General features: G+C 33.0%; 1 protein-coding gene across 1 annotated transcript in view; it reads left to right on the top strand.

Moving 5' to 3' along the window:
- LOC142358721 (sodium/hydrogen exchanger 9B2-like) overlaps window positions 1-26,855 on the top strand; it is a 64,418-nt gene that overhangs the window by 20,257 nt on the left and 17,306 nt on the right. Inside the window, exons 2-7 of the mRNA XM_075410258.1 lie at window positions 374-596; window positions 1,513-1,631; window positions 1,863-2,039; window positions 8,380-8,520; window positions 18,045-18,118; window positions 18,772-18,919. Of these exons, the coding sequence (XP_075266373.1) occupies window positions 374-596; window positions 1,513-1,631; window positions 1,863-2,039; window positions 8,380-8,520; window positions 18,045-18,118; window positions 18,772-18,919 (882 nt within the window). The remainder of the gene's footprint in view (window positions 1-373; window positions 597-1,512; window positions 1,632-1,862; window positions 2,040-8,379; window positions 8,521-18,044; window positions 18,119-18,771; window positions 18,920-26,855) is intronic.

Genomic DNA, 26,855 nt, shown 5'->3' with positions numbered 1-26,855 from the left:
ATAGTTGATTATTTGAGGACAGTTTAAAAATCTAAGGGTTAACGAGCTATTTTGTCTATTTTTTGAGTTAAAATGAGCAAAGTTACCAAACTTTTTCAAGTTATTTCATGTTATTTACCATATGTTTTGTTCAGGCTAAAAAATGGCGAAGCAACAGCTGGTAAACTGCCAGATCTGTTGTCGAGGTTGGAACAGTTGCTGTTTTTTGATCAGGAAACCGCGATTTCCCTTGTTTCATATTATTCGAGATGTTTTTTCGGATAGAAAATGTTGGCATATCTTTTTGTATCCATTTTTTTCTCATTAAAAGAAAGTGTAAGACTGAAAGAGTGGACATTTGACCCAGAGACATGAGCAATTTTTTAATCAACAGGTGTAGCAGCTGCGAATGAGACGCCAGCTGTGTCCTCCTCCTCTTCTACTTCACCCGCCAAATGCTGTAATGGAAGATTGTGTGACAAAGTTCAGAGCTCTTCTTTCGTGTCCGCCTTCAGAGTGAGGGCTCATCCACTGCCAGACAAGCCAACTGCATTCCAGAAGGCCAGATGGCACTTCCAGTGTCCACCACACGGCAGAGTTGCATGGGTGCTCACTCGGTTAGCCTTTAGACATTTTGCGCCACCAACAATTTTTCAGGAACCAATTTGAGGTTTTAATGGAAAAAATGAAAGATTTGTGGTGATCAGCGGTGAATTTTTGCAAGAATTGCGGTGAACTTTTTTTTCACCTCATCCACTGCTTTTACTGCGCTAAACAAATCTTAATCCATTCATCGCATTCACTGCAAACTCTTCATTTTTAAACAACTTTTTAGCGGTGACATCGAGTTGGGGTAATCAAGAACAAATGATTATTCTTGAAGGAACTTTCAAGATCGATCTTGGAAGAACTTTGAAGGAAACTTTTTAATCATTCAATTTACCGTTACTTGGGTTAATTGAGTTGGGGCTATAAATTGCAACAAGCGCATAAAGGCGCTAAATGCATTGAAGAGAGCTCACCCGTCCTAAAACTATTTTGAACTAATTTTTTTCCACTATTTTTGAGCTCTTTCAACAAAAACTCTTCCAAAACTGATTAACAGTTTTCCCATGTATCTATCTTTTGAAGCGCCAACGAAATCAGAGCATTGGCCTATATTTTCTCTAGATTAATCCGGGATCGAATTGGGACATGTGAATCTGCCTTTCAAAGAAAGAAAAATCCTTTGTCCTACAATTATAAATGGTGTAGAAATGTTCTTTTTCTTTAATTATAATTTTGAAGCAAAAATTTTACCTGAATAGTTATGAGTTTAATCCACAGAGTTGGATTTTACGAAATGGAGAAAGACAGTAAGGGAATAAACTGACACAAATATGTAGGCAGTATCTGCCAAATTTTTATTATAAATTTTGAGATTATTTGAATTTTTCAAAACCTTGACTTTTAAAATATTAAGAGCGATGACGTTTTTAGATTTGACAAAGCCATGAATGACGGGAACTGCAGTGGTTTTTTTCTTTGTTTAAGGGTGGTTGGGTTCTTAATTGGGCTGGGAGCTCTGTATGGTCTTCTGGGTCCAGACGATGCCAGGCCTGAGGTCTACATATTCGTACTCTACATCATCAGCCGACTGACAGGCTTCCTAGGTAAAGCAATCTATTTCACATTATCGTTGTCGCATTGTAAATTCTTGAAATGCAGAAGATTTGCTGAAGGAAACCACAGTTGTTCATAACATTGTGTCTTTGCAACTACGCCCAAGCAACGTATGGATTATAAGATTCCACCAACATTTGTTTCCAAATCTTTTGAACATTTTCATCAATGGTCAAACATAGTAAAATTTCTACAAAAATCCCAAAGTTTTGTTTCTTCAGTGTCACTGGCCAAGTTGCCTCCCCTGTTGGGTATGTTGATGGCTGGGATCTGTATGAGCAACGTGAACTCACACTTTGGACTGATTGAGGAGGTAGAGCCCTACTGGAAAGAGGTACTGAGAGACGTAGCCTTCATCACCATCCTCATCAGAGCTGGACTCAGTCTCAACCCTAAAGGTACTAACAATAAAGTTACAATTGTTTTATATAATAAACGTCTATTGTGACTAAGCATCGAGGTCTCCAAACTTCCTGTAATGCAATTCAAAGCTACAAAATAAAGTTATGGCTTTTTAGTGGGTCTGAAGGTTAGAAACAACAAACAGTGACCATTTAAAATAGGAGAAAACGATCCAAAAATTATGAAGATTTTGTTCAGCATTCTGGTTGCGTGAATTCTTTTAAGCCCCATAAAACCATCAACTTTTGAATAGTTTTGAAATATTTATTCGGTTGAAAAGACTTTCTACGTTTTCCATATAAACTAGTTTTCTCTATAGATTAGTTAGAATGTTTGCATAATCTTAGTTTGAAATATATCCGAAGACATAGCTAAAATTTTTGAATGAGTCAGATAGTTATTTGTTCAGACATAAAAAACAACCTTGTTGTACTTAAAACAGAACAGTAAGCAAGAAATCAGTTTGAAAAGTGGGAAAAACAATATCTTAGTATTTTTTGGGAATTTTAGTGAGATTTGGAAAATAGCAAAAAAAATGTTTTTGCTACGATAGAAGCAAACCTTATTTTTGCGATAATCTGGTAGATTGATTACCGATACCGTTTTGCCAGAATGCGATTGAATGCCAAAATACGGATTATTACTCAACTGAAAATGTAAGCTAGCAAGCAACTAGTTACACTAAGTTAAAAAAAATATAGCCAGAGCACTGCTGTGTGGTTCAAAAACAATTTTAAACAAATCTTGCTTGAAAGTCAGATTTGGAATGGAAAAACAACCATCTTTGTTCAGAACTATCACTATGTTATTAATGCGGACCGTTGGTAGCATACTTGATTCAGTTAACAGTTTCAACAAAAGCAACTCAAGCATAACAGAGCCATAACAGTTTAATATATCAAGCTTACAGAATTTCAATAGGAAAATCGATTTCAATTTTTTTTGCTCTAATATTTTGTATTAGGTACGCGCCAAGAGTATACTTGCACACTTCTTTTGAGTTTGCGCATCTTCTCTTTGCCCCTTAATTGAAGACGCAAAAGCTTCGATATGGTAGGAAAGTCTCAGTCGCAAAAAATATTAGCACTCAAATTTGAAAATATGTAGTGTTTTCTAGAAATGTATATTTTCATGTGTGCTAATGTTCCGAAAAAATGGGCACTGAGTAAAAAAGGGAATTAATATAAAATTTACTGTCTTTTTTGTGATCTGATAGGCTCATATTGGATCATAGAAAATAATTTAGAAAAAATCATAGAGCTTAGAAACTTATTTTATGCTAATAAACTCAGAAAGAAAACAAACTTACCAATCTTCTAAGAAAATGCAGCCAACAATTTAGAGGATAAAGGTGGATCAGTTTTGAGCTGTACTTTTGTCAAATATTGATTTTTTTCTTAACCAATATTGAAAAGTAAAAATAATTTTGTGAACGATCTCAAGTGAAGTAAATTTTTGCATATAATCATGAAATGACACATTCTCAAACGCCCCATAATCGCCTGATTTTTTGGATATAATAACTATTTCACAAAAGTAAACTGTAGAAATAATATTTGTTTTTTTGGACTACAAATACGATTAATTTTTATTAACATCTTCTCTTCTCCTTTTGTTTTGAATCTCCTTGAGTTAATTAACCTTATTCCCTCTATATTTTTTTTAGCTTAAACAGCTTCAATCTCTACTTTCCTGTCCTGTTTCATCTGCTCATCCTGTGAAAAAATGTTTACCAAAACTTGTCTTGACTCATCGTGGTTGTTGCGGTACCGTGTCTTTAATCCTGCTGATAGTTCGCGTCTTATGACAAAAATTTCAGCATTCAAATGAGCTGACATATTATATATTCCTCACAAAATTTTTCCACAAATATTGCCTATCGATACACTTCTCGCATGGAACTATAAATGATTAAGCCTTAAAACGTGGCAAATAATACCAAAGTGATTACACCTTAAAGTTAATGCTCATTAAGCATGCCAAAATTTAGCAGAAAAGTTTCTAATAAAAACTTAAAATGCTATATAACGTTGAACAAAATTGTTTAAGCGGGAACAAAATTGTTCAACTGGGATTGTTTGACTCAACATTTTTGTCACTTTCTTATGTCCATCTGAGAATTTGTCGCAAATCGCTAGCATTAATCCTTTGAATGGTTTTTGAAGAAACATTAAGTGAAATGCTCAAATTTCTCAAATTCTATGAAGCTAATAAATTTTTTCCAGCTGATAACTCCAAATAAATAATAAATTGTTTTCAAGTAAGTTGGCATTGCTGTACAAACTAGGCCGCACAGAACCGCCACTTACTTGATAGGTCATCAAAAGGTCCGATGGTCCTCGTCAAGTGATGCCAGTAGCAGTACTAAGAAACTTTAAAAAACAGATTGTCAGATGCTAAAGATGCTAAGGATTTGAAATGATCGGCTCAATATATTAACGAAACTATTTGTTGGTTATTGCTAATGTAATTGTCTCTAAAACTATACTGATAACGTTTTAATTCTTTTTTACTCAAGATTTGTACTTCTGAAATGAAATTGGGGTTAAATTTTAATATAAAATTTAACAATTTTCTTATTCTTACTCCTAGTCGTTTAGGGCTAAGTCCACTAACCGCGTTTGTACTTTTTAACTGACGGGATGATGTTCTTTTTAACTCAACTGACTCTATTTTTTTCTTTGTTATAAGCAATTTTGGACTATTTATTTCGCATTCTGATCTAAGTATCTCTGTTAGTTTTTTAAACAGTTCAAAAATGTGCAAATCTTTGATCGAATGCATTTTATACTTTTCTCGATTTTGCAGTGTTGATTCTGTTTTTCTCTTTTTAAAAATGATTCTGGCAATTTGTTTTACTTTTGCTTCTAGAGGCTGAAGTGTTTTCTTGCTACTGGTTTCGTAGACTAAAACACCATAATTTAGTATTGGTTGTACGTAAACTTTATATGTTACAAGAAGCTGTGCAGTTGTTAAAATTGATCTCAATTTATAAAACAATCCAAAAAATTTGGACAGTTTCGCACATAATTCGAGGATATGCCGATTAAAATTAAGTTTTTCGTCAATATGTACTCCTAAGTATTTTAAAGACGTTTTTTGACAGATCGCATCATTCTGCAAAATTATCTCTTGTTGAGAAAATTTTCTGATTGCGTTCAAATTCACAAGATGCGTTTTTTCTAAATTGAGTGTCAGTTTGTTTTGCAAAAAATAGTCGGCTACAGATTCTAATGACTTCTCAAATTTTTCTTTACTTGAATACACATTTTGCTTCAAAACAGCGTCATCAGCAAACAAAATTGCAGTTGAGTCACCGCAGAACTCCTGAATATCATTTATATAAACTAGAAAGAGCAGTGGTCCTAGCACCGAGCCCTGCGGCACTCCATATTCTATTGGTAAGAATTCCGACCTAAACTCAACCGATTTGACGCATTGTTGTCTGTCACTCAGATAAGATTTCAGTAATTTATGTACAGGTCCTCTCATTCCTATGTTTTCTAGCTTTTCGAGGAGCAAATTTTGTTCAACTGTAACAAATGCTTTCTTCAGATCTATGAAGACAGCCTTCACTTCTTTAAATCCATTTCCCAGTCTTCTCTGATTCCCTCGAGGAAATTAACTAATGCATCAGTAGTCCCTCTTTTTTGTCGGAACCCAAATTGATATTTATTAAGCAAATCGTATTTCTCGAGGAATGCGGTCATTCGATCACAGAGTAATTTTTCTAGTATTTTTCCAATCGTTGGTAATAAAATAATTGGCCTGTAGTTCTGAGCTTCGTAAGCATTCCCGCACTTATGTATAGGAATTACTAGTGTTTTTTTCAAACATTTTGGGAAAGTTCCTTTTTCGAAACACTTATTGACTAGAAACGTCAATGTAGGAACTATAGCATTTTTTTTTTAAGTATAAAGTTGTTGAGACCGTCACAATCAGTGCCATATTTATTTTTCAATTTTTTAATGACTAGTGATATTTCGGCTCCATTTGCTGAGGTCAAAAACATGCTGTTTAAAGTTCTTTTTTGTCTTCCGTTTTTTCCAGGATCAATTAATTTATTCGATAAAATTTTTCCGATAGTTGTGAAGTAAATGTTGAAACCTTCAACCTGTTTCTCTGACAACTCTTCTTGTTCTTTTCGCGTATTTCCACTCAATGTTCTCATTGTATTAAAAAAGCTACTGGAATTGTTTTGTGCGTTTCTGTGCAACATTTTCTGATAATAGATTCTTTTGTTTTCTTTTATTTTCTTTCTCAGCTTATTCCTGATTTTATTGAACTTCTCCTTGTTTTTATTATTTTTGTGTCTCAAGAACGTCTGGAATAAGCTCTGTTTTTTTGCTGCTAAATTTTTTATACTGTTGTCAATCCAATTTGGTTGCTGAGAAGGTTTTGATTTTTTCAATGGAATGTAATTGTCAACTTCCTCAATGATAGCCTCTTGAAACTTTTCAAAAGCATGATCACAATCCAAAGCAAAAAAGTGCGACATAAGTCTGCCTAATTTGTCTCTTATTTTAAAAACCATTTTTTCTAAAATTAAGTGGTTTTCAAGAGCAGTCCAATCCCTGTAAACTTTGTTTTTCAGTGGTACAGTCTTTTCCACGTAGTCAGAGAACACGATTTGGACAGTATAGTGATCCGTTACAGCTGACTTGATGATTTCAATTTCTACTGTCTTTGAGCAGTAAACTACGTCAATATTAGTTCTCGACTTTGCGCTTTCTCTAGTATACCCAACGCTGGACATATTCCTTAAGTTGTAAGAACTAAAAATGTCTTTTAATTTTGTAAGCTTGATGTTATTGCTAATATGGTCAATGTTAAAATCTTCGCAAACAATGTGTAACTGTTCCGGTTCCGGAGATAGTTCTTCAAAAAACATCTGCAAAGTTTCCGATATTTCTTTTATACTTGTATTTGGTTTGATATAGATCACTGTTAATGAAAAACTTTTGCCATTTTTTGTGTTGATTTTCACAGTTAAAATTTGAATACTGGTACAGCCAAACTCTTTAATGATTGTTTGTTGTAAATCCAATCTTGCAAATATCCTATCCCAACCCCTCCTCCTTTAGAGGTATTTCGGTTGCTTGTAGCAATCTCCTGGTAGCCATCAAGGTTAATGCACTTTGTGTTAGATTGCTCCTTGAGCCACGTTTCCGTTAAACATATTCCTAAAGGTTGACTCTCCTGTTGTTTTATCAACACTTCAAACTCGTTCAAATTTTTGTAGATCGATCTGATGCTCCCGTTGCTCTTTCCGTTGCTCTTTCCTGTTTTCACGAGGATGTTTTTTCAGGAATTAATTTGACCACTTACTACTGACCGAAGTCGAGAATTGATCCATCTTAATTTCGCTTTTCGTCCTTTTTGTCGACATTCGACAACATTTTTTTGTCAAGACACGTTTGTGAACACTTTTTATTTTGATTTTTGACAATTCTTGCAAGAACTCCAACTTTTTATAATATGGGCGTTATTTGTCTTTCTTCAGTCAAAAGTTTAAATGAATTCATTAGCTTTCTTGAAGTCTGGAAAACGCGACGATGTATATAACAGATTCTGGCTTTGCCTTTTAGCATTTAGTTTTTGCGAAGTCAGCAAATACTGGCACCAATTATTTGCGTTTTGAAATAAAATATAGTTGAGCCGGTTGCTGGTTGTTTTTGAACTGATTTTCATCCATGTTGACGTAATTCTTACAGATTTTTGTCGGTTGTTTTCCCATTTTCTTAACGAAGAACTCTGCAATTTTTTTTCTCTGTTCCCTTGTTCTTCAATATTCTCGAAAATCGCTTATCTGTTAATGCAACGCAAAAGAATACGGCATGCCCGAGGTGGTTTTTTTTAAAAAATCAAACAATCAAAATAATAATTGATTTGATTATTAGAAATAAACTACGTGTGGAGCCTGAAAAGTAATTTTAAACCCCCCCTTTTCAGGCCCATTTTGGTATGTATGAACTAAGTGGAACTTTTTAACGCTCCCAATTACAGTTGTTCGACCGCTATTCTAGCGATTGCTTTGAAATTGAAGAATGCAAAAGCAGCTGGCAGCAAATTATCAGTAAGCTAAATATCCCATAACTGTTTTTGACAAGCGGTTTTGAAAATAATTGATGGCTCATCTGCAAATTTGATTACTGATTACTATCGTTTAAAAATTTTCTGTTTGAAAAACTTAAAAGTTTCAATTGTCACCCTCTTTTGCATCTGATAGATGGCACTAAGCAGCGGTACAAATCTTTATATTTAATTATAGATTGCTTCTATTAGCTCTACTTAATTTATTCACATTTTTGCTAAGTTGCTGTTCCCTTACTGCAGGTGTTCTTGAGATGAGTGGAGTTGTCGTGAGACTGGCCTTCTGTCCCGGAGTGGTCACAGAGGGCCCAGTGGTCGCCATCCTAGCTCACTTCTTGCTCGGACTGCCACTCCTCTGGGCACTCATGCTTGGATTCATTCTTGGTTAGTAAATTCAATCATCTACATCTATTGTATTCTACATGTTAAACAGATTGACCATAACAGACTGACTACTCTTGGCTGCAATGATGGTATAGCGTATCCCATAAAGTTGAAATAAGCGAACGTTTCAAAAGCCACAGGTTAGAGTTCAAAGTTCAAAGTTCAATTTTAAAACATGTAGAGAAAATTGATGAATGAAAGCTGAACGGAAAAAACGTTGACATTCAAATAACCACATTGATGCTCAATTGCACGTTTTTGGCGTTTTTCGAACGTTCGCTTGTTTCAACTTTATGGGACAGACTATACCACGTGAAAGTTTCAGATGCAAAAAGAAATGGCCATGGTCACAAAAAGAGCATTCACGCTCACAAAATGAGCTGAAATGTGTGGAATAAAAGAAAGGACAGCTGTTAACAGGCTACTGTTAAGGCAATGCAAATTAAAAGATTAATGCTGCTCCGCTGCGATTACGCTGAAACAAAACTGTTATCAAAAGTGCTATAATACTACCAGCATTTTCAAAAAGAATAGAAGCCTTTTATTAGTTAAGATAAAAATGTGCAAAAGAATTTACTTTTGAAAATGTTTTGGACAAAATGTTGAAACGAACACGAATTAGTTGCTCTTTCCTCTTTCATACCAAACTTGGGATTGCAATGTGAAGCTCACATTTAGAAAAAGCATCCAACAATTACAATCTGCTTTTTTTACAAGCAAAACTGTTTCATGAAAGGCAAAAACCTTTCATAAATTTTTGCCCAAATAAAATTCTTGCGCTTCTTTTGCACAGGTCGAGGTCCAAAGCCAAAATAAAGAATATAATTCAACACCTTTCAATATGGAACCTGACAAAGTAAAAAAAGAAATTAGGTTTTTCTAGAACTTCAAATGCAAAATGAAAAGACTGCAGCAAGTTCCGACAGGGTTGGCCGTCAGGAGTTGGAGTAGCTGGCCAAAACCTCCAAAAAATACTAAAAAATAGCAATTTAACAATTACGTAGTCGGTTTTTATCTGCAGCAATATGAATTAAATCCGGATTTCCCCATGTACGTTTTACAGTTCAAAAGTCATTGGTTTGCCCAGAATTAACCTTCCGATAATTTAATTTAATCAAATTGATGTATGAGTAACAGGAGTTTGCTTCTCAAATACACTTCTGGGCTTCATGGCAACAAATGTGCTCTAACGTGAATTCGTTTTTATATCCTTTTTCAGCTCTACCTATGTCTTATTTTTTACAATTCAAAAAATTTGAGTTGTATTGGTGCGCTCTCTTTTTTTTAAGATCTGTTCACGCTTTTATCGGCTTTTTCACGTCAGTGAGAAGTCAAATTAGAGTGGTGATTTTGGTCACACTGAAACAGTAAAGGGAACCAAAGAACGAGTAGGTTTGAGGCGTGACTTTTTTCAAAATATCTTTAAAGTGGAGTGAGAAATTGGTGTTTGAACAATTTGGCGGTTTTTGAGATCGATTATTTTTCAGGTGCGTCAATTTGACATCTGTTTCAGAGCCTCCTCTCCCTCAGTGATTTTAAGACAGTGGTTATGTGTTCTAATTCTGCCTATTTGCTTTTAATTGAATTCATTAAGGGGCAGCTAATACTTTTATTATGACTTTGCCACTATTATGTCATAAAAAAAATAGTGAGTTTTAAATTTTGCCCCTTTTTTGAAAATTATCTGTTGTACCATAATTTAGTATCATCAGTGACAGGTCAGATTGACTGCTAATGAGGCATAAATGAAACAAAATTATTGGCTCGAGTTAATAGCTAGTGGTTTTCATGATTTTGACACTACTTTTTCTCAAACATTTTGAGTGAATTTCTGATTTCTGCAAGTATTTATTGTACTTTTTGATGTCCAATCATTTCATCTCACTGCGGACAGGTTTCTGATGGTGCTAATAGTGGTTAAGTTATTGACTTATTCGTTTTCGATCAGAGCTATATTCTTTCTCACACTAATTGTTTTCATTAATCAGTTTGTGAGTCTTGAGTCTTGCTAGCTTTTCTTTCCAACTATGCTGTCTTAACTTTTAGTCTCATTATTGACAAGTCTCGTTTGTTGCTAAAAAGGATTCAGTTAAAGCAAGTCATTTCAGTACATAGCCTTTGCTTTTTGATTTGTACGTTTGTTCGTCTTAAAAAAACTGAGTGATTCTTTAGTTTTGCTGGATCTTTTCCGCTTGTGTTTTCCATCTTAATGGGTGCATGTTATTTGCAACTTCCAGACGCACGTGCCATATATTTACTTAATGATTTGCTATGTAATGGCACGTGCTCTGTAACTGGGGGCGCATAACCTACTGGGGGGGAACATAACGTGCTTGCTGGGGGGGGGGGCAAAAACAGAAAAGATCCGTTTTGCTGGTATTTATTGTACTTCTTGCTGTCTTATTACTTAATCTCATTGATGACAGGTCCTAACTGTGGTCGTTGAGACTCAGTTAACTGATGTAATTACAGCCGTAGGAGCTTTTGCGTTATGTGATTTTTATACTAAGTCTTTTCAAAAAGTTTCCGCAAGATTTGTTACAATTTTTGGTTATTTTTGTCCTATCGTTTAATATTATCAGTGAAAAGACTCATCGACATTTAATGACAGGTTGATAATAAGAAAAAGAGGAACGTATTTGGCAGTTTGAATTCATAGCAGTTGTTTATTGATTTTAATCCTGTCTTTTCAAAAAAAATTACATTTTTGTTCTTGCTTGTTTTTGTTGTTTTTATTGCTTAGTCTCACTACTAACAGCTCTCATTTGCCTTTAAAACGGAGCAAATGATTGTCAGGTCATATTTGATACATATCTTTGAATTGTATTTCAGGACTTGTCCTGCTATGTTTTTACTTATTCTGAACAATTGATTTAATAGAAACAAATCTGTTTCTATGACGGACAAAGATTTTAAGTTCTAACTACACACACATGGGAGCATAGAAATGCTCAACAATTTTTTTCAGACAAATTTCAGTGGTCACAACATTTGATTTACCGTATACATTTGTCAGCGGTATTTTTAGAAGGCCCCATATTTAAAATATAGTGATCATAGTTCTGATCTTAGGTAACTTCGATTCACTTGTTTACTGTGCCATATTTGATTACAGTGCATTATTTGAATAAACATTGATCATTTTCGCGTTTTTTGGTTTAATCCATTAACAATCATGAAAGGACATTGAACATGTATCTTTCTTATAAAATTTCGCCAATTGAACATTTTTGAAGTAATTGAAAGACAAATCAGGCGATTCGTTTTGTTTCTGTTTTTTTATTTAATCTTTACCTTCAAAAGTTTTGACGGCGTTTGAAAAATCGTTCGGAATTTTTTTCTTTCTCTTTTTATTGACATCAAAAACGAACATGAACTTTCCCTGTTTTATTGAAACCACTTTTGATCAAGTTGAGATATTGTTACAATAATTGGAAGTTAGAATAGTTAAACCACACATTGAAGCTTGAAAAAAGCTCACCAAAGGAGTTGGCTCATGCATAGTTGTCAAAAGGTTTGATAAAGAACTCACTATTACTTCAAATTCAACTTTTTCGAAAAAAAAACAGTTTCCAAATTTTTGTAAATCAAAAATGCTCGGTGAAAAAAGGAGAGTCACTACCAGAAAAACAATCGAAAACCCACGAAATCTATCTTAAACAAGGCGGATCAGTAATGCGCGTTTCATTCAAATGCGCATTTGAATGTAGTGAGTGATCAACCCGTCATATTGCAATCAACTTGAAACCATACAAACATGCAAACAGTTGCTCACTTAGATATTCTTTTCCTCCTTTTACAGGAGCGGATTGATTTTCAGTCCACAGTATCTCCGCTGAAAACCAAACACACCATTTCGAAAAACAGACTTCTAGTCATTCTCATCTTTCAAGAAATGTGTTTGCACTTTTTTACATTCTCTCAGCTGACTGTTATTTTTAAAGAGAACCCACAGAAGTGCTTTGATGAAAACAAAGTTTTTGTGTCTTAAGTAAAAATTGACTTGCCTTATAAACACTTTTTACCACAGAAACGTTGAAGAGAAGCTTTTTTTAATTTTCAATTTTCATAGTCTCGTCTCTGCTCTCGGCGTTAAAAAGATCAGCTTCTGAAATTTAATTTTTAAAGAAATAGCTCTATGACCGAAGTAATGTATGCAAACCAATCAAAAACACCAAGCAGACAAAATTAGTTTCTATACGTTGCAAAGACCAGAATACAAAAAATTGATGACTTTAGAACAAAAGTGACCATATTTTATCACTGGTTTCCTCCAATCATTCTAAATGTAAAATCGAAAACTTTATTTGCATGCAATAACAACTAACAACTTTAAAAGGATTTTCAAAAAATGTAGGAAATAAATTTCTCGTTAATCAAAACGAAAATAATTTAAGCTTGATTGTGTTCCCCTTATTACAGCTAAGAGATTTTGCAAAATTGGTTACGTCATCACTCAGCTATAAAACAAGCCATCAAACCAGAACTGTCTAAGAAATATGTTTCAGAGAACCTGTGTTAATTGTTTCGGCTCAATTGTTTTCAAATTTCTGTAATTCAAATTGATAAAACACTGATTTCCGCTAAATTATCCATTCTACGATTTTTCAGTTTTCAATCAAATTAATTGTATTTTGTACCATTCAAGTTATTATTTCCACTCTCTAAAATTTTTTGCTGCAAAATTTCATCTTATTTACACAGTACTCAAAACGAGTACATTGCAATAATTGTCGAAAATTAATTTTGAAAATAGAAATTGTTGAAAATTTTTCTTCTTCAATCGATTTTTTCTGGCTTGCTATTAATCTTTTGTATTGTTGCTCGAAGCAATTTGGCTGGAAAAAAGTTGGGCTGCTATTAAGTTCCTCCCTCTCTTTATGATGTATTCAAAATATGAAGTTGCGTTTGTTTTTACAATTAAAAGCACTATCATTGACAACAAAGAAATGTTTTTATGAGAAAAAGAATTGATTCCTGTAATATTTTTCAAAAGTTCTTTCAGCAATCGATTTAGTTTTTTAAGAGCTCTCATTAACAGGTCTATTTTCAATTACATCAAAAATGCATCGATTGGCCGAATTTGTGTCAACTATTCAAATTTTCGCAACCCGAAAATATTTAATTGACAATTTTCAATTTATAAACGTCTTGGTCAAATCAAAATTTTGTGAAATAGCGGCACTGAGTAAAATTTTATAAAACACTTTAATGCACTTTCACCAAAGCAGTTTGCTGAAGAAAATTCAGATAATTTTATCAATTTTCTCTAGAGAAAAACTTGTTTTCAAACTTCTGATTTTGCAAAATTTAACAACGCTTTAACGGCATGTGCTTCTTTACATCGTTTTATTTAAAATTTTTCAAACATTTTTTTTCTCCTGTTGAAATTGCAAGAAAATATTTTATGGTTGAACTTGCGACGGAAAAGTGCAGAGGTAAAAAAAATTCGATCAAATTTTTTTCAATCATATTGCTTTTACTTTGTATTTTGTAACAGAAAACTATATTAATTCTAAGTTCTAATTCTGTAGACTTATTCTAAGTTCTAATTCTGAAGATTGTGAACTTGGCTGAAACACTTGCAATTACACAAAAACAGTACACAAAATGGCACGTTAAAAAAAATCGAAACATAATTTTGAAAAATCAAACCTATGAAAGTTCTTTTTCCACAGTCTATTCCTTTTTCGGTGCTTCGTATTATAATTTTCTTTGTATAGCTGCACGATTGATACATCTAAGCAAAACAGTTGATTTTCTGAAAAAAAGTTCCACCTCTCCATTTTTATGGAGTGTTCCAACAATTAAGCTTTTTCTTGTTTACAATAAGCTTGAATATTTTCCACAAAGAACTGTTTTGAAGCAAATTTTCATTTTTCAGCCATTTTCAGTCAACTTATCACGTTCTAGAGTTGAATAACAATACAATTGAACCTTCTTTTGGAGAATTTTTAATTAGGAATTAAAAATCGTTCACTTAATTTAATGAAGCCTGTGACAAAAAAAAACGTTTTTAAAACTTTGAGTGAAACTGTCCAAAACGAAATTTGGGAATTTGTAACTTAAATATTTTGCAAGAAAAGAAACTTTTGAAAATGTGTTGTCAATAATCATTTCAGTTTTCAAAAATTTTTATTGACAGCATTATTTTCTATCTAATCAAAATAGGTATCAATCGGCCAATTTTGGCTGAACAAAACAGAGCTGACGAAAATCATGTTAAAATTTTGAAGACCAACCTTATCTCACAAAGTATTTGGGTCAATTAGAAACTTGTGAAATAGCAGGGTTAACACACTTTTCCGTAGAGTTTTAGAGACATTTGTGAAAACTTTCTGTTGAAAAGTATTTGGTTTAACTTTATAATTTTTTCTTTGCGCGAAATTTGGTTCTTGGGTTTGTGATTTGGCAGAAATGCAGAAAGTTTTATCGACGTGTGCTTTTTCACAGAGTTATATATATTTTTCAGACAAGTTTGTTTTTGCCTTTAATCTGTTTGAAATTGTCGGAAAATTTTTTATATGATCAAACTCTCAAACATTCAAGAAAAATTCACTGCTGGAAGCGTATAATATCCATTGTTCTGTTATTCGCTGTATTAAACACTTGTAAATCTCATACCTTGGTCGATATTTCCCTTTTTCATTAATATATTAAAACAAAACCTCCTCCTTTTGTTCATATCACCTCCCTGCAGCAGAAAAGCATTGTATGCTCTGATTGAAATAAAATTCTACTTCATTGATCATTTTATTCCTCACTGTGATACTAAAAGTAAGCAGATTTGCTTTCATTGTCTATTTTGTTGCTTAGAAAATCAATTTGTTGTAGCTATTTTACGCTATTAATAGTACGATTCGGATCATTTTTGATTGTTTGAAGTAAACTTTTGACCATTAGAAGCAATTGAGGTTTTTGAAGTTTTTACAATGATGCTCTATTGAACGTCTCTTCAAAAGTTCATTTCAACTTCACTTCTTATGGTCTACAAGTCTTTTTTGGTTATAATTAGCAGTGTACGTGGTTTAGGTGACCTTAGACTCGTTGAGTTTTTAATTTGAATTCTGTTTGATACATAAAAAGGGAGTATTGTTAATCAAATTTTGGCCCATTTTCTTTTTTTTTCACTGTTTTGACTATAGTTTTTGAAATTGAACTTTTCACAATTACTTCTCTCTCTCTCATTATATAATCTAGAGCTATTATACAAGAATTAAGGTATAGTACCATTTCAAGGTTATACATGAACATTTTTACTGTAAGAAATTATATAAATTTGTAAAATCTGTCTAGTTTTTCGTTGGTTACATTTTTGATTAATGATTAGCGTTTTTGTGATTGTGATTTGCACTGATCGAGCACTACAACATTTGAAAGCTTTTCCTGAATAAGTGTCAGGAGGTAGCGTTTTACCTTTTTAAGGAATTTTTTTGCTTTTTTCTTTTCCTCGGTTTTCTCTGTATGTAACGTTGCTTATGATTTCTGTACAATGGTAATCATCGCTATTTCAAAAAATAAACATGTATTTCAACTTTTTTTGTCAAAAATTATTCCGGAGTAGCGCCCTGAGAAACAATTTGATCAGATATTTCCCAGATTTGAATTTTGGCTTTTTTAATGTTAATTTTCTTCATTTGATGCGTCAAAAAGAAAAGTGTTTTAACTATTAAGCTCATTTTCTTTAGTGAGTGGTTGATTAGCTTTTAAGCGCATATGTGTCAACAAGCAGTGCCATATGTCATTTATCTAAACTAATAATAGTCTGTATGGGAGCCTTTTTTTTACTACCTGAGGTTTTTTGGTTTTGCTTTTGGTTTATTAACGGTTTTGGCTTTTCATTTCAGTGCTCTTTAGCATCTGGGGATTTTTGATTTTTGTAGGTAAAATCAATTGCTACAGCAGTTTTAAATGTTTTTTCTTTTGAAATATTATAACTTCGACTTGTTTTAGCTAGTATGTTTCTTTATATTTTGTTAACTTGTTTCTATTGATTTTATGCTCCTCGCTGTAGTTTTACTTGATCAATTCCCAAACAGAATTTTTTGCGGTTTTTCTTTTTCTGCATGTTTTAATTGCTGTCAAATTTCTCTCTGACAAATTTTGGACTGATAACTGATGTAACGGAAGTGATTTTTTTTCTATTTTTTTGCTGAACTATTTACAAGTAGATATTTGAAAACCAGACAAGGTACTGTTCGCTGAAACAAGTTTAACAATTTGTTTTTTTTTTCGTGTTGTCTGTTTTTTGCAGTGGTTCACTGTTGTTTGATAATTCGCTGCTGTACCAGAAGAGGCAAATAAACTTTTTTGCTAAACAATGATAGGGAACAAGCTTGAAAGGCAGAGAGGCCGCTTTTCACTGAAAAAAATTCTAATTTGCTGTATTTCTGGTTGTTTGTTATTTGTAATTTTTCATTGTTTTTAAATTTTTTTCTGCCATTTTGCGGATAGTTGACTGATCTTGGAGAAAACATAATTAAAATTTTTCTCTGAATATTGTTTGGTAGATTGCCTTTTAGTATTTTATAGAGAATGTGACTTTTGAACTTGTCCATCATCATCTCCTCTTCCTTTTCTCAATTTTTTTGAATTTATTGGGTGAGATTATCTATCTGTCAATTGATTTAATTTTGTTGCAAACTACATGTTTTACAAAGTACGAGTTTTTCTTCCAAAGACCTAGTTTTTTGGAGTCGGAATTTAAGCAAATTCTATCAGATGTTTTATGAGTTCTCTTCGCCGCCTCTGGAATCTTTTATGGTATGTTTTTTAAAGATGTGCTCCCATATTTTCAAGATTTTTGGAGTCCAATTGAAATGATGATTTTGGTCTCGCCGAAACAAGAATTGGAGTGAGACTGCAAGCGAGTTCTTGTGGTGTGAAATTGTTTGACTCTAATTTTGAATTAGAATAAGAAAACGCTGTTTGAACAAAAATTGGTTTTTCCGCTAATTGTTTTTATTCATATGCGGCAATTGAATTTCGAGTTTTACTGTTTTTTAATTTTTTATCTATTTTAATTTTTATTTTTTCTAATTGTTTCTTTCAATCCATTTATAGTCCATTCTAGGTCGAGTTTTGTTGTACAGTTAATGAAAATTCTTTGAATTTTAGGCCGGGACTGTTTCTGCTGTTTTTTTTGTTAATGAAGACAAATTTTTCTAGTGCGTCAACTAATATTCTATAGAAGAGAAGAACGTTGAAAACGTTTAATTTTTGTCGAATCTTCAACAATAGCATTTGATTTTTCCAAGCATGCAATTTTTCCAGTGAAATGTTATGTTTTAGTTATCACATGTTTGATCTACAAGTCGCAGTCCTCGAGTAGAGTAAAGGTGACATGGACTTTTAACTGGAGTTTTTCAAGTTTTTGATATTCAGATTGACAGTTTAGGTAGAAAATATTTTAGAAAAGATCAAGTAAAATTTTCAAGTTTCAGATGTTAAATATCATTTAGACATCGAACATTTCACATTTTGAATCCTTCAAGCTGCTTGTTGGATATTAGTTGGTGTTTTAGCCGCTGTTTCTCCCGCAGTTGTTGTCCCATCTCTCCTCTCACTTCAGAACAGAGGATATGGAGTTGATCAAGGAGTGAGTTCATAAAATTACTTCATTAAATTCGTTCCTCGAATTAACTGCACAATACATGTAGACTACGTCTATTGAAGAAAAACAGAGCAGACAAATTATAACCTAAAACAATTTTAGATGCACATACGGTGCAGGTTAATGCTTTTGCAATAATAAGGTCTACATTTGAGTAGTTACAATCGTTTGTGGTGCTACTGCAACTTTCTTATAAGGACAATTATGCTTTACCAGGTACATGGTTAAACAAATACAAAGATTGTTAAACTTCATCGTAGTTATTTTTGAATCCTACAAAGAATTGGTCTATATTTCACGACATAGTATATGACGCCATCCTTAGTCCAGAAGACTCAGCTAATTTTTTCAAATGTGAGCATTCTTACAAAATTGTTACATAAATTTGAATCCTTTGTCGAATTTCTCATCAATTAGAGGTCTGAAGTGTATCCTCAGATTTTCTAGCCGTGCCTATTTGGACAATTGGAACACACTTTTTAACGCTAAGAGGCTTATTTTCAAATCATCTTGCAAGATCCGCGCAACATTTGAACATGATTGATGTTGGTTTGGTGAGTTCGGTTTCAAGTGTAAGCAAGAAATACAAATGCCCGTAGAGTGGACTGAGGTGATGTGTAGCGTTCTTTCTGTTTCAGGTGCCAACACTGATAATTGCAGCTGCAAGCATAGATGACATCATAGCCATCTCCGCATTCTCAGTTGTGCTCTCTATTAACTTTGCCGACCACTCCTCAGGTGGCATCTGGATCGAGATACTCCGGGCACCCCTTGAAGTCATCATAGGTATGCGGTCTTCCCGGACATTAGTCTCATAGTATATCTGTACTGATTATCATCATATCCCAATAGTAAATTGTCAAATCAGCACTGTATTAAGCTATGTCAAGCATATCTGTTTGTAAATACTTGGCATAGCAAATCCAGTGTTTGTGTTTTTTTAATGATTTTGCAATGCAGATTCAGTTTTTGCATGTTTCCACTGATCATTAAAACCAGCATGAGTGCTTGGAAATTATGAAATTCATTTTGAAATTTGGAGAAACAAGTTGGCGTTGCACACATGATCATATATTTTGGCGTGAGTGACTCGCAAAATTCAGGGTTTAAAGCAAATATAACAGTGCTCGCAGTCCAATCCCTAATCGAGAATGAATGGTTATCTTTTAGGAATCTAGCAGATTCTGCCAGAAATGTCTTGCAGATTCTTACAAGATAACCATTTTCCAGCGGATTCCTACAAGATAATCATTTTTCTGCCAGATTCCTGCAAGATGACCATTTTTGAGCCTGGGTCTTACAAGATAACTAAATTCTGTCAGATTAGGAAAAGATAGCCATTTTGCCAGTTAATCATTTTTTGGCAGATTCTGCCAGATAAACCGTTTTCAGACAGATTCTGGCAAGATAACCATCTAGTCTCGACCAGGGATACCAGCTGAAAACCAGTCAATTACCAGTCCAAAATTGTTTGGTTCAATTCAAATTTTGTTGAATTTTAATGTCTTTTGTTTCAGATTGTTTACATCATGATAGTTTACATCAGTAGTAGTAAGATAATTTTAATTGTGCCCAAGTTGACAGTTTTCTGACTCCAAATCCTTCAGATCAAATCAACTTGGGTCATATTCGGGGAAGGGGGCGGTGGGTCTTTCTCCCTACTTAATTATTATAAACAGCTAAAAACTACTCGCTAGTTTTTTAAAAATCTAGGCTCTCTTCTCAACTACAGCCTTAAGCGTTTGATGGTTTCTATATCGCCTGCATATATACACATGGAGTTATATTTTTGCAAACTTCTCGCGAACTAGGCGGCCATATCCAGATTTAAGCAAATTTTTGGGGAAGGAGTGCTGTTGGAGCTTGGCTAATAATTTAGAGAAGATTGTTGTTTCCCAAACTTGATTTCTGATGAAATGATACTAAAGGAAATTTAGGTTAGTTTACATTTCTAAATCATTGTGACGCGTTTTTTGAGCTGAATTTTTTTTATACAATTCAGTTTTCATGCTAATTTTTTTTTCCTATTTCGCCGACGAATTTTTTCCGTCTTTTTTTCCGAATTTCTTTTCCTTTAGCTGTTCAGAGAGTTTTTCAGTAATTTAAAGTTTTTTGATTGGATTTTTGCTTTCTTTGACCTAGCAAAAAGTGACATGATCAGACTATGGCAATAGTCAGACTATATCAATAATGGCACTATGACTACAGAATTGAAATATTATGATTCAGTGTTGATTTACTCTGGCACTATGATCCGAATTCTATAATTGAAAAAGTGCTCCCTGTTCTATATACATTGGTTTGAAAAGCAAACTTTACATTTAGTAGCTGAAAGTACGGCACATATCGATTGGAATTGAGTGTAATGTAATTATATATTGATAGGAGGAGGTGCACTATCTGATGAGGAAGAGCTTCATTTCTTTTTTGGGAAATTTTGATTTTCTCGTATCTTCGGTAAAATGAGAAAGACATATTTCGCTTCCAACTGCCCAGTGAATTACAACTTCGTACATCTTACTCAGAAATTAGAAATATACATAAAATTATCAAGATAGATAGTTACGAACTAGCAAAACTTTGCACGGTTCTTAATAAACAACATCTTCAGAAGCTAGTAAAAAATAGTAAAAAAGACATGATAAGACATATCAAATTGAGAAGATAAATAGAAACATTAATCAAAAATGATTACGATAATTAAAAGATTGAACAAGAAACCTAACGATTCATTAAGATTAAGTAAGAACTAATATAATAGTTGAAAAATTCAACTCGCTTCGGTAATTTATTGACCAATAATTGATCATAATTATCTATCGTTTTCTTTAAAGACAAGTTTGAGATGTACTTATTAGACACATTTTACATGGCTGGAACCGGAATGGCCCACACTGAGTCTCAAAAAATTTTAAAAAGCTAAGGTTGCCTTGAGTGAAAAATTGCTACATCCTATAGAATCGCAGTCAACTAAAAATCATACAAAAGTTTCGAAAACCTTTAAGGAGGTGCATACTGAACTTTCTATCATTCGCACTACGCAATTACAAAATGATTGAGTTTTGTGTTTTAACTGAATTTTTCAATATACCCTATAAAATGTTTCCACTTTTTAGTGTTTTTTTTTGTAATTTTGCATTTCCTTTATAAATTTAATATTAATTACAAAACATATTGTGGCTATAATCAAATATTCGTAATAGTTTGCAAGGACGACAAAATTCTAGATAAAAAAATAATAAATTTAAAAAAGACTTTGATGAGAGAAAAATTGTTTAACAGATAGAGATAATTTTTGATTGGTTGAATCTGGCCATACCCAAACAAGTTAAAAACAAAAACATAAGTAACATGGAAGATCACTATTGTGCGTTCACAATAATGTTCCGACCCCACTCATCCACGTATTTATTAAACTGTTTACCAAATGAAGAAGAGATTGATAACATTTCAAAAATTCTAATATCGTTCAGCAAACAACTAATTAAAAAAACTCGATTATAGGAACCACGAGAACTTTCCAAAAATTCACATATCGTTCAGCAAGCAACTCATACAAAAAACTGGACTATAGAACCAATGAGACTTACAATTTATGAGAGTACTGGACAAGACAAACATAAAAATCAAATAATAGCAAACATTAACTGCCAACAAAACCGGATGTCTTTATTTAAAGACAAGGCTTAAAAAAATGGAATCAGAAAAAATCGACCTAAACAATTTAGCCTGCACTTCATTGGATATGAAATGAGTCATGTCAAAAAGTGACCTTGTAAAAAATCGACTAAAAAATCGCAAATGGCAAAGTTCAAAATTATTTTTCTTTTTTGAAAAAAAATCAAATTCAAATTGAGTAAAACCAAATCGTATCAATCCGGCTCCGTAAAGAGGTTTATTTTTATCTCTTAGTTTGGAGGACTCGTCATTATCTATAGTATGTCTGACGGCAACAAAGGAACGGAAAAACGAACAAAAAAAACACTTAAATTTAGGAAGAAAGCAGTGTCACCACCGTTAAAACCACGAGCTTTTCTTGTAAAGTTTAAGTATTTTCACTTGCTCAGCTTTCAAAGCTATTTGAACTACCCATTAGGCTGTTAGTGCTGGAAGGAAACAAAAAAAGAACTGAGAAAAGGGGCAATTATCCAGAAATCAAAAGTTTCTTTTGAAATTGCGTAGTACCGAACCCAAGACACAATTATAATAAAACTGTTATAAAAACGGATCTCACTCACTAAAAATGAACGCAACTTTTTGTTGCACACATGATCATAAATTTTGGCGTGACTAACTTGCAAATTTCAGGGTTTAAAGCAAATATAACAGTGCTCGCAGTCCAATCCCTAATCGAGAATGAATGGTTATCTTTTAGGAATCTAGCAGATTCTGCCAGAAATGTCTTGCAGATTCTTACAAGATAACCATTTTTCCAACGGATTCCCACAAGATAATCAGTTTTCTGCCAGATTCCTGCAAGATGACAATTTTTGAGCCTGGGTGTTACAAGATAACTAAATTCTGTCAGATTAGGAAAAGATAGCCATTTTGCCAGTTAATCATTTTTTGGCAGATTCTACCAAATAAACCGTTTTCAGACAGATTCCGGCAAGATAGCCATCCAGTCTAGACCAGGGATACCAGCTGAAAACCAGTCAATTACCAGTCCAAAATTGTTTGGTTCATTTCAAATTTTGCTGCATTTCAATGTCTTTTGTTTCAGATTGTTTACATCATGATAGTTTACATCAGTAGTAGTAAGATAAATTTAATTGTGCCCAAGTTGACAGTTTTCTGACTCCAAATCCTTCAGATCAAATCAACTTGGGTCATATTCGGGGAAGGGGGCGGTGGGTCTTTCTCCCTACTTAATTATTATAAACAGCTAAAAACTACTCGCTAGTTTTTTTAAAAATCTAGGCTCTCTTCTCATCTACAGCCTTAAGCGTTTGATGGTTTCTATATCGCCTGCATATATACACATGGAGTTATATTTTTGCAAACTTCTCGCGAACTAGGCGACCATATCCAGATTTAAGCAAATTTTTGGGGAAGGAGTGCTGTTGGAGCTTGGCTAATAATTTAGAGAAGATTGTTGTTTCCCAAACTTGATTTCTGATGAAATGATACTAAAGGAAATTTAGGTTAGTTTACATTTCTAAATCATTGTGACGCGTTTTTTGAGCTGAATTTTTTTTTATACAATTCAGTTTTCATGCTAAATTTTTTTTTCCTATTTCGCCGACGAATTTTTTTCCGAATTCCTTTTCCTTTAGCTGTTCAGAGAGTTTTTCAGTAATTTAAAGTTTTTTGATTGGATTTTTGCTTTCTTTGACCTAGCAAAAAGTGACATGATCAGACTATGGCAATAGTCAGACTATGTCAATAATGGCACTATGACTACAGAATTGAAATATTATGATTCAGTGTTGATTTACTCTTGCACTATGATCCGAATTCTATAATTGAAAAAGTGCTCCCTGTTCTATATACATTGGTTTGAAAAGCAAACGTTACATTTAGTAGCTGAAAGAACGGCACATATCGATTGGAATTGAGTGTAATGTAAGTATATATTGATAGGAGGAGGTGCACTATCTGATGAGGAAGAGCTTCATTTCTTTTTTGGGAAATTTTGATTTTCTCGTATCTTTCGGTAAAATGAGAAAGACATATTTCGCTTCCAACTGCCCAGTGAATTACACCTTCGTACATCTTACTCAGAAATTAGAAATATACATAAAATTATCAAGATAGATAGTTACGAACTAGCAAAACTTTGCACGGTTCTTAATAAACAACATCTTCAGAAGCTAGTAAAAAATAGTAAAAAAGACATGATAAGACATATCAAATTGAGAAGATAAATAGAAACATTAATCAAAAATGATTACGATAAATAAAAGATTGAACAAGAAACCTAACGATTCATTAAGATTAAGTAATAACTAATATAATAGTTGAAAAATTCAACTCGCTTCGGTAATTTATTGACCAATAATTGATCATAATTATCTATCGTTTTCTTTAAAGACAAGTTTGAGATGTACTTATTAGACACATTTTACATGGCTGGAACCAGAATGGCCCACACTGAGTCTCAAAAAATTTTAAAAAGCTAAGGTTGCCTTGAGTGAAAAATTGCTACATCCTATAGAATCGCAGTCAACTAAAAATCATACAAAAGTTTCGAAAACCTTTAAGGAGGTGCATACTGAACTTTCTCTCATTCGCACTACGCAATTACAAAATGATTGAGTTTTGTGTTTTAACTGAATTTTTCAATATACCCTATAAAATGTTTCCATTTTTTAGTGTTTTTTTTGTAATTTTGCATTTCCTTTATAAATTTAATATTAATTACAAAACATATTGTGGCTATAATCAAATATTCGTAATAGTTTGCAAGGACGACAAAATTCTAGATAAAAAAATAATAATTTTAAAAAAGACTTTGATGAGAGAAAAATTGTTTAACAGATAGAGATAATTTTTGATTGGTTGAATCTGGCCATACCCAAACAAGTTAAATCCAAACCATAAGTAACATGGAAGATCACTATTGTGCGTTCACAATAATGTTCCGACCCCACTCATCCACGTATTTATTAAACTGTCTACCAAATGAAGAAGACATTGATAACATTTCAAAAATTCTAATATCGTTCAGCAAACAACTAATTAAAAAAAACTCGATTATAGGAACCATGAGAACTTTCCAAAAATTCACATATCGTTCAGCAAGCAACTCATACAAAAAAACTGGACTATAGAACCAATGAGACTTACAATTTATGAGAGTACTGGACAAGACAAACATAAAAATCAAATAATAGCAAACATTAACTGCCAACAAAACCGGATGTCTTTATTTAAAGACAAGGCTTAAAAAAATGGAATCAGATGAAATTGACCTAAACAATTTAGCTTGCACTTCATTGGATATGAAACGAGTCATGTCAAAAAGTGACCTTGTAAAAAATCGACTAAAAAGTCGCAAATGGCAAAGTTCAAAATTAAATTTCTTTTTTGAAAAAAAAAATTAAATTCAAATTGAGTAAGACCAAATCGTATCAATCCGGCTCCATAAAGAGGTTTATTTTTATTTCTTAGTTTGGAGGACTCGTCATTATCTATAGTATGTCTGACGGCAACAAAGGAACGGAAAAACGAACAAAAAAAACACTTAAATTTAGGAAGAAAGCAGTGTCACCACCGTTAAAACCACGAGCTTTTCTTGTATAGTTTAAGTATTTTCCCTTGCTCAGCTTTCAAAGCTATTTGAACTACCCATTAGGCTGTTAGTGCTGGAAGGAAACAAAAAAAGAACTGAGAAAAGGGGCAATTATCCAGAAATCAAAAGTTTCTTTTGAAATTGCGTAGTACCAAACCCAAGACACAATTATAATAAAACTGTTATAAAAACGGATCTCACTCACTAAAACTGAACGCAACTTTTCGTTACACAGACCAGGCTACAAAATTGACAGAAGCAGGAAAAAGTGACAACGCTCAAAGATCAACTGAGTTTCTCAAATTTTTTTAAAATTTTTTTCAAAGATTCAAACAAACCATAGGCTTCCATCTTAAAGCAAAAAACATTTGGCTTGCAACAGCTAAGGAAACCAGATGTGTTTGTCATTGGTGAGATTGCATCTTAGGACGACAAAAACAGCAAATACGGACAGAAATCAATATTTCACAAACAAATTATCAAAACCACAGAGTTGACGCCTTAAGAACTATAAGACAATGAAGACCATTAAAAACTTTTAATTGAAGGAAAAAGTAGAACTGTTAGTGTGCGGCTCTTCTGATTTTAATTTTGGTTCCTCTTTGCATAGGTGCTTGCTGACAAATACAATGAAAGAACCACAAGTATTGATCTGTATCGAAAACTCATAAACTCCTTAATAAAACACATTTCTCAGCTTTAATTACGTCACTCAAAACATGAACAACAGCGCAAAAATTGTTTGAAGCACTAGACAGTTGATCAGTTTTGTCAATAAAGCGACTAAAATACTTGTTGACGACAAGGAGAAATAATTGTAAAGTAAAACGAAAAGGACGAAAATTAGGATCAAACTCTCAGAAGTTCAATGAGTTTTGCGAGAGAAAGTTTTTACAACCGTTAAGTCTCTGAGCTATTCAATGAAATCCCTACAAATGTTATCTTGCGCATTCTTTCAATGATAGTTTCAGCTATGTTTTGTGATAATTCGAAAAGAAAAAATTAAACCTGAAATATAGGCAGAGGTGCAAAAATCACGAACCTTTTATGAAGTTTCGTGGTAAGAAAGCCAAGAAACCATTAGATAAAAATTTAACCTCAAAAACAGTATTTTCACTTCACTCGCAATAGGTTTTGTCTGTTCTGTGATTCTAATCTACATGTAGACATAAATCAGAGACAATTTGGATAATTCAAAATTTCACTGTTATTTTCTGGTATCAAATATGTTGAAATTTCTAAAAGGCCTTCCATACTAATTGAAAGCATTGCATTGGTTCACCTACAGCTCCCAAGGAGCCAAAATGCAATTCTGATTATTTGGACAAAGTCTTGAAACAGCAGAAAGATATCAATTTAGGTCAAAACAAAAAAAGTCAATTAAAGTTTACAAAAACACATAGTCAAAGCCATAAAAATTATGAGCTCTCACAGCTTTCTCTGAAGGCACTTTATATATATATATATATATATATATATATATATATA

This window comes from Convolutriloba macropyga, chromosome 2, assembly GCF_964194025.1.
Source record: "Convolutriloba macropyga chromosome 2, txConMacr16.3, whole genome shotgun sequence".
NCBI lineage: Eukaryota > Metazoa > Xenacoelomorpha > Acoela > Convolutidae > Convolutriloba > Convolutriloba macropyga.
This window is presented reverse-complemented; position numbering and strand designations above follow the sequence as displayed.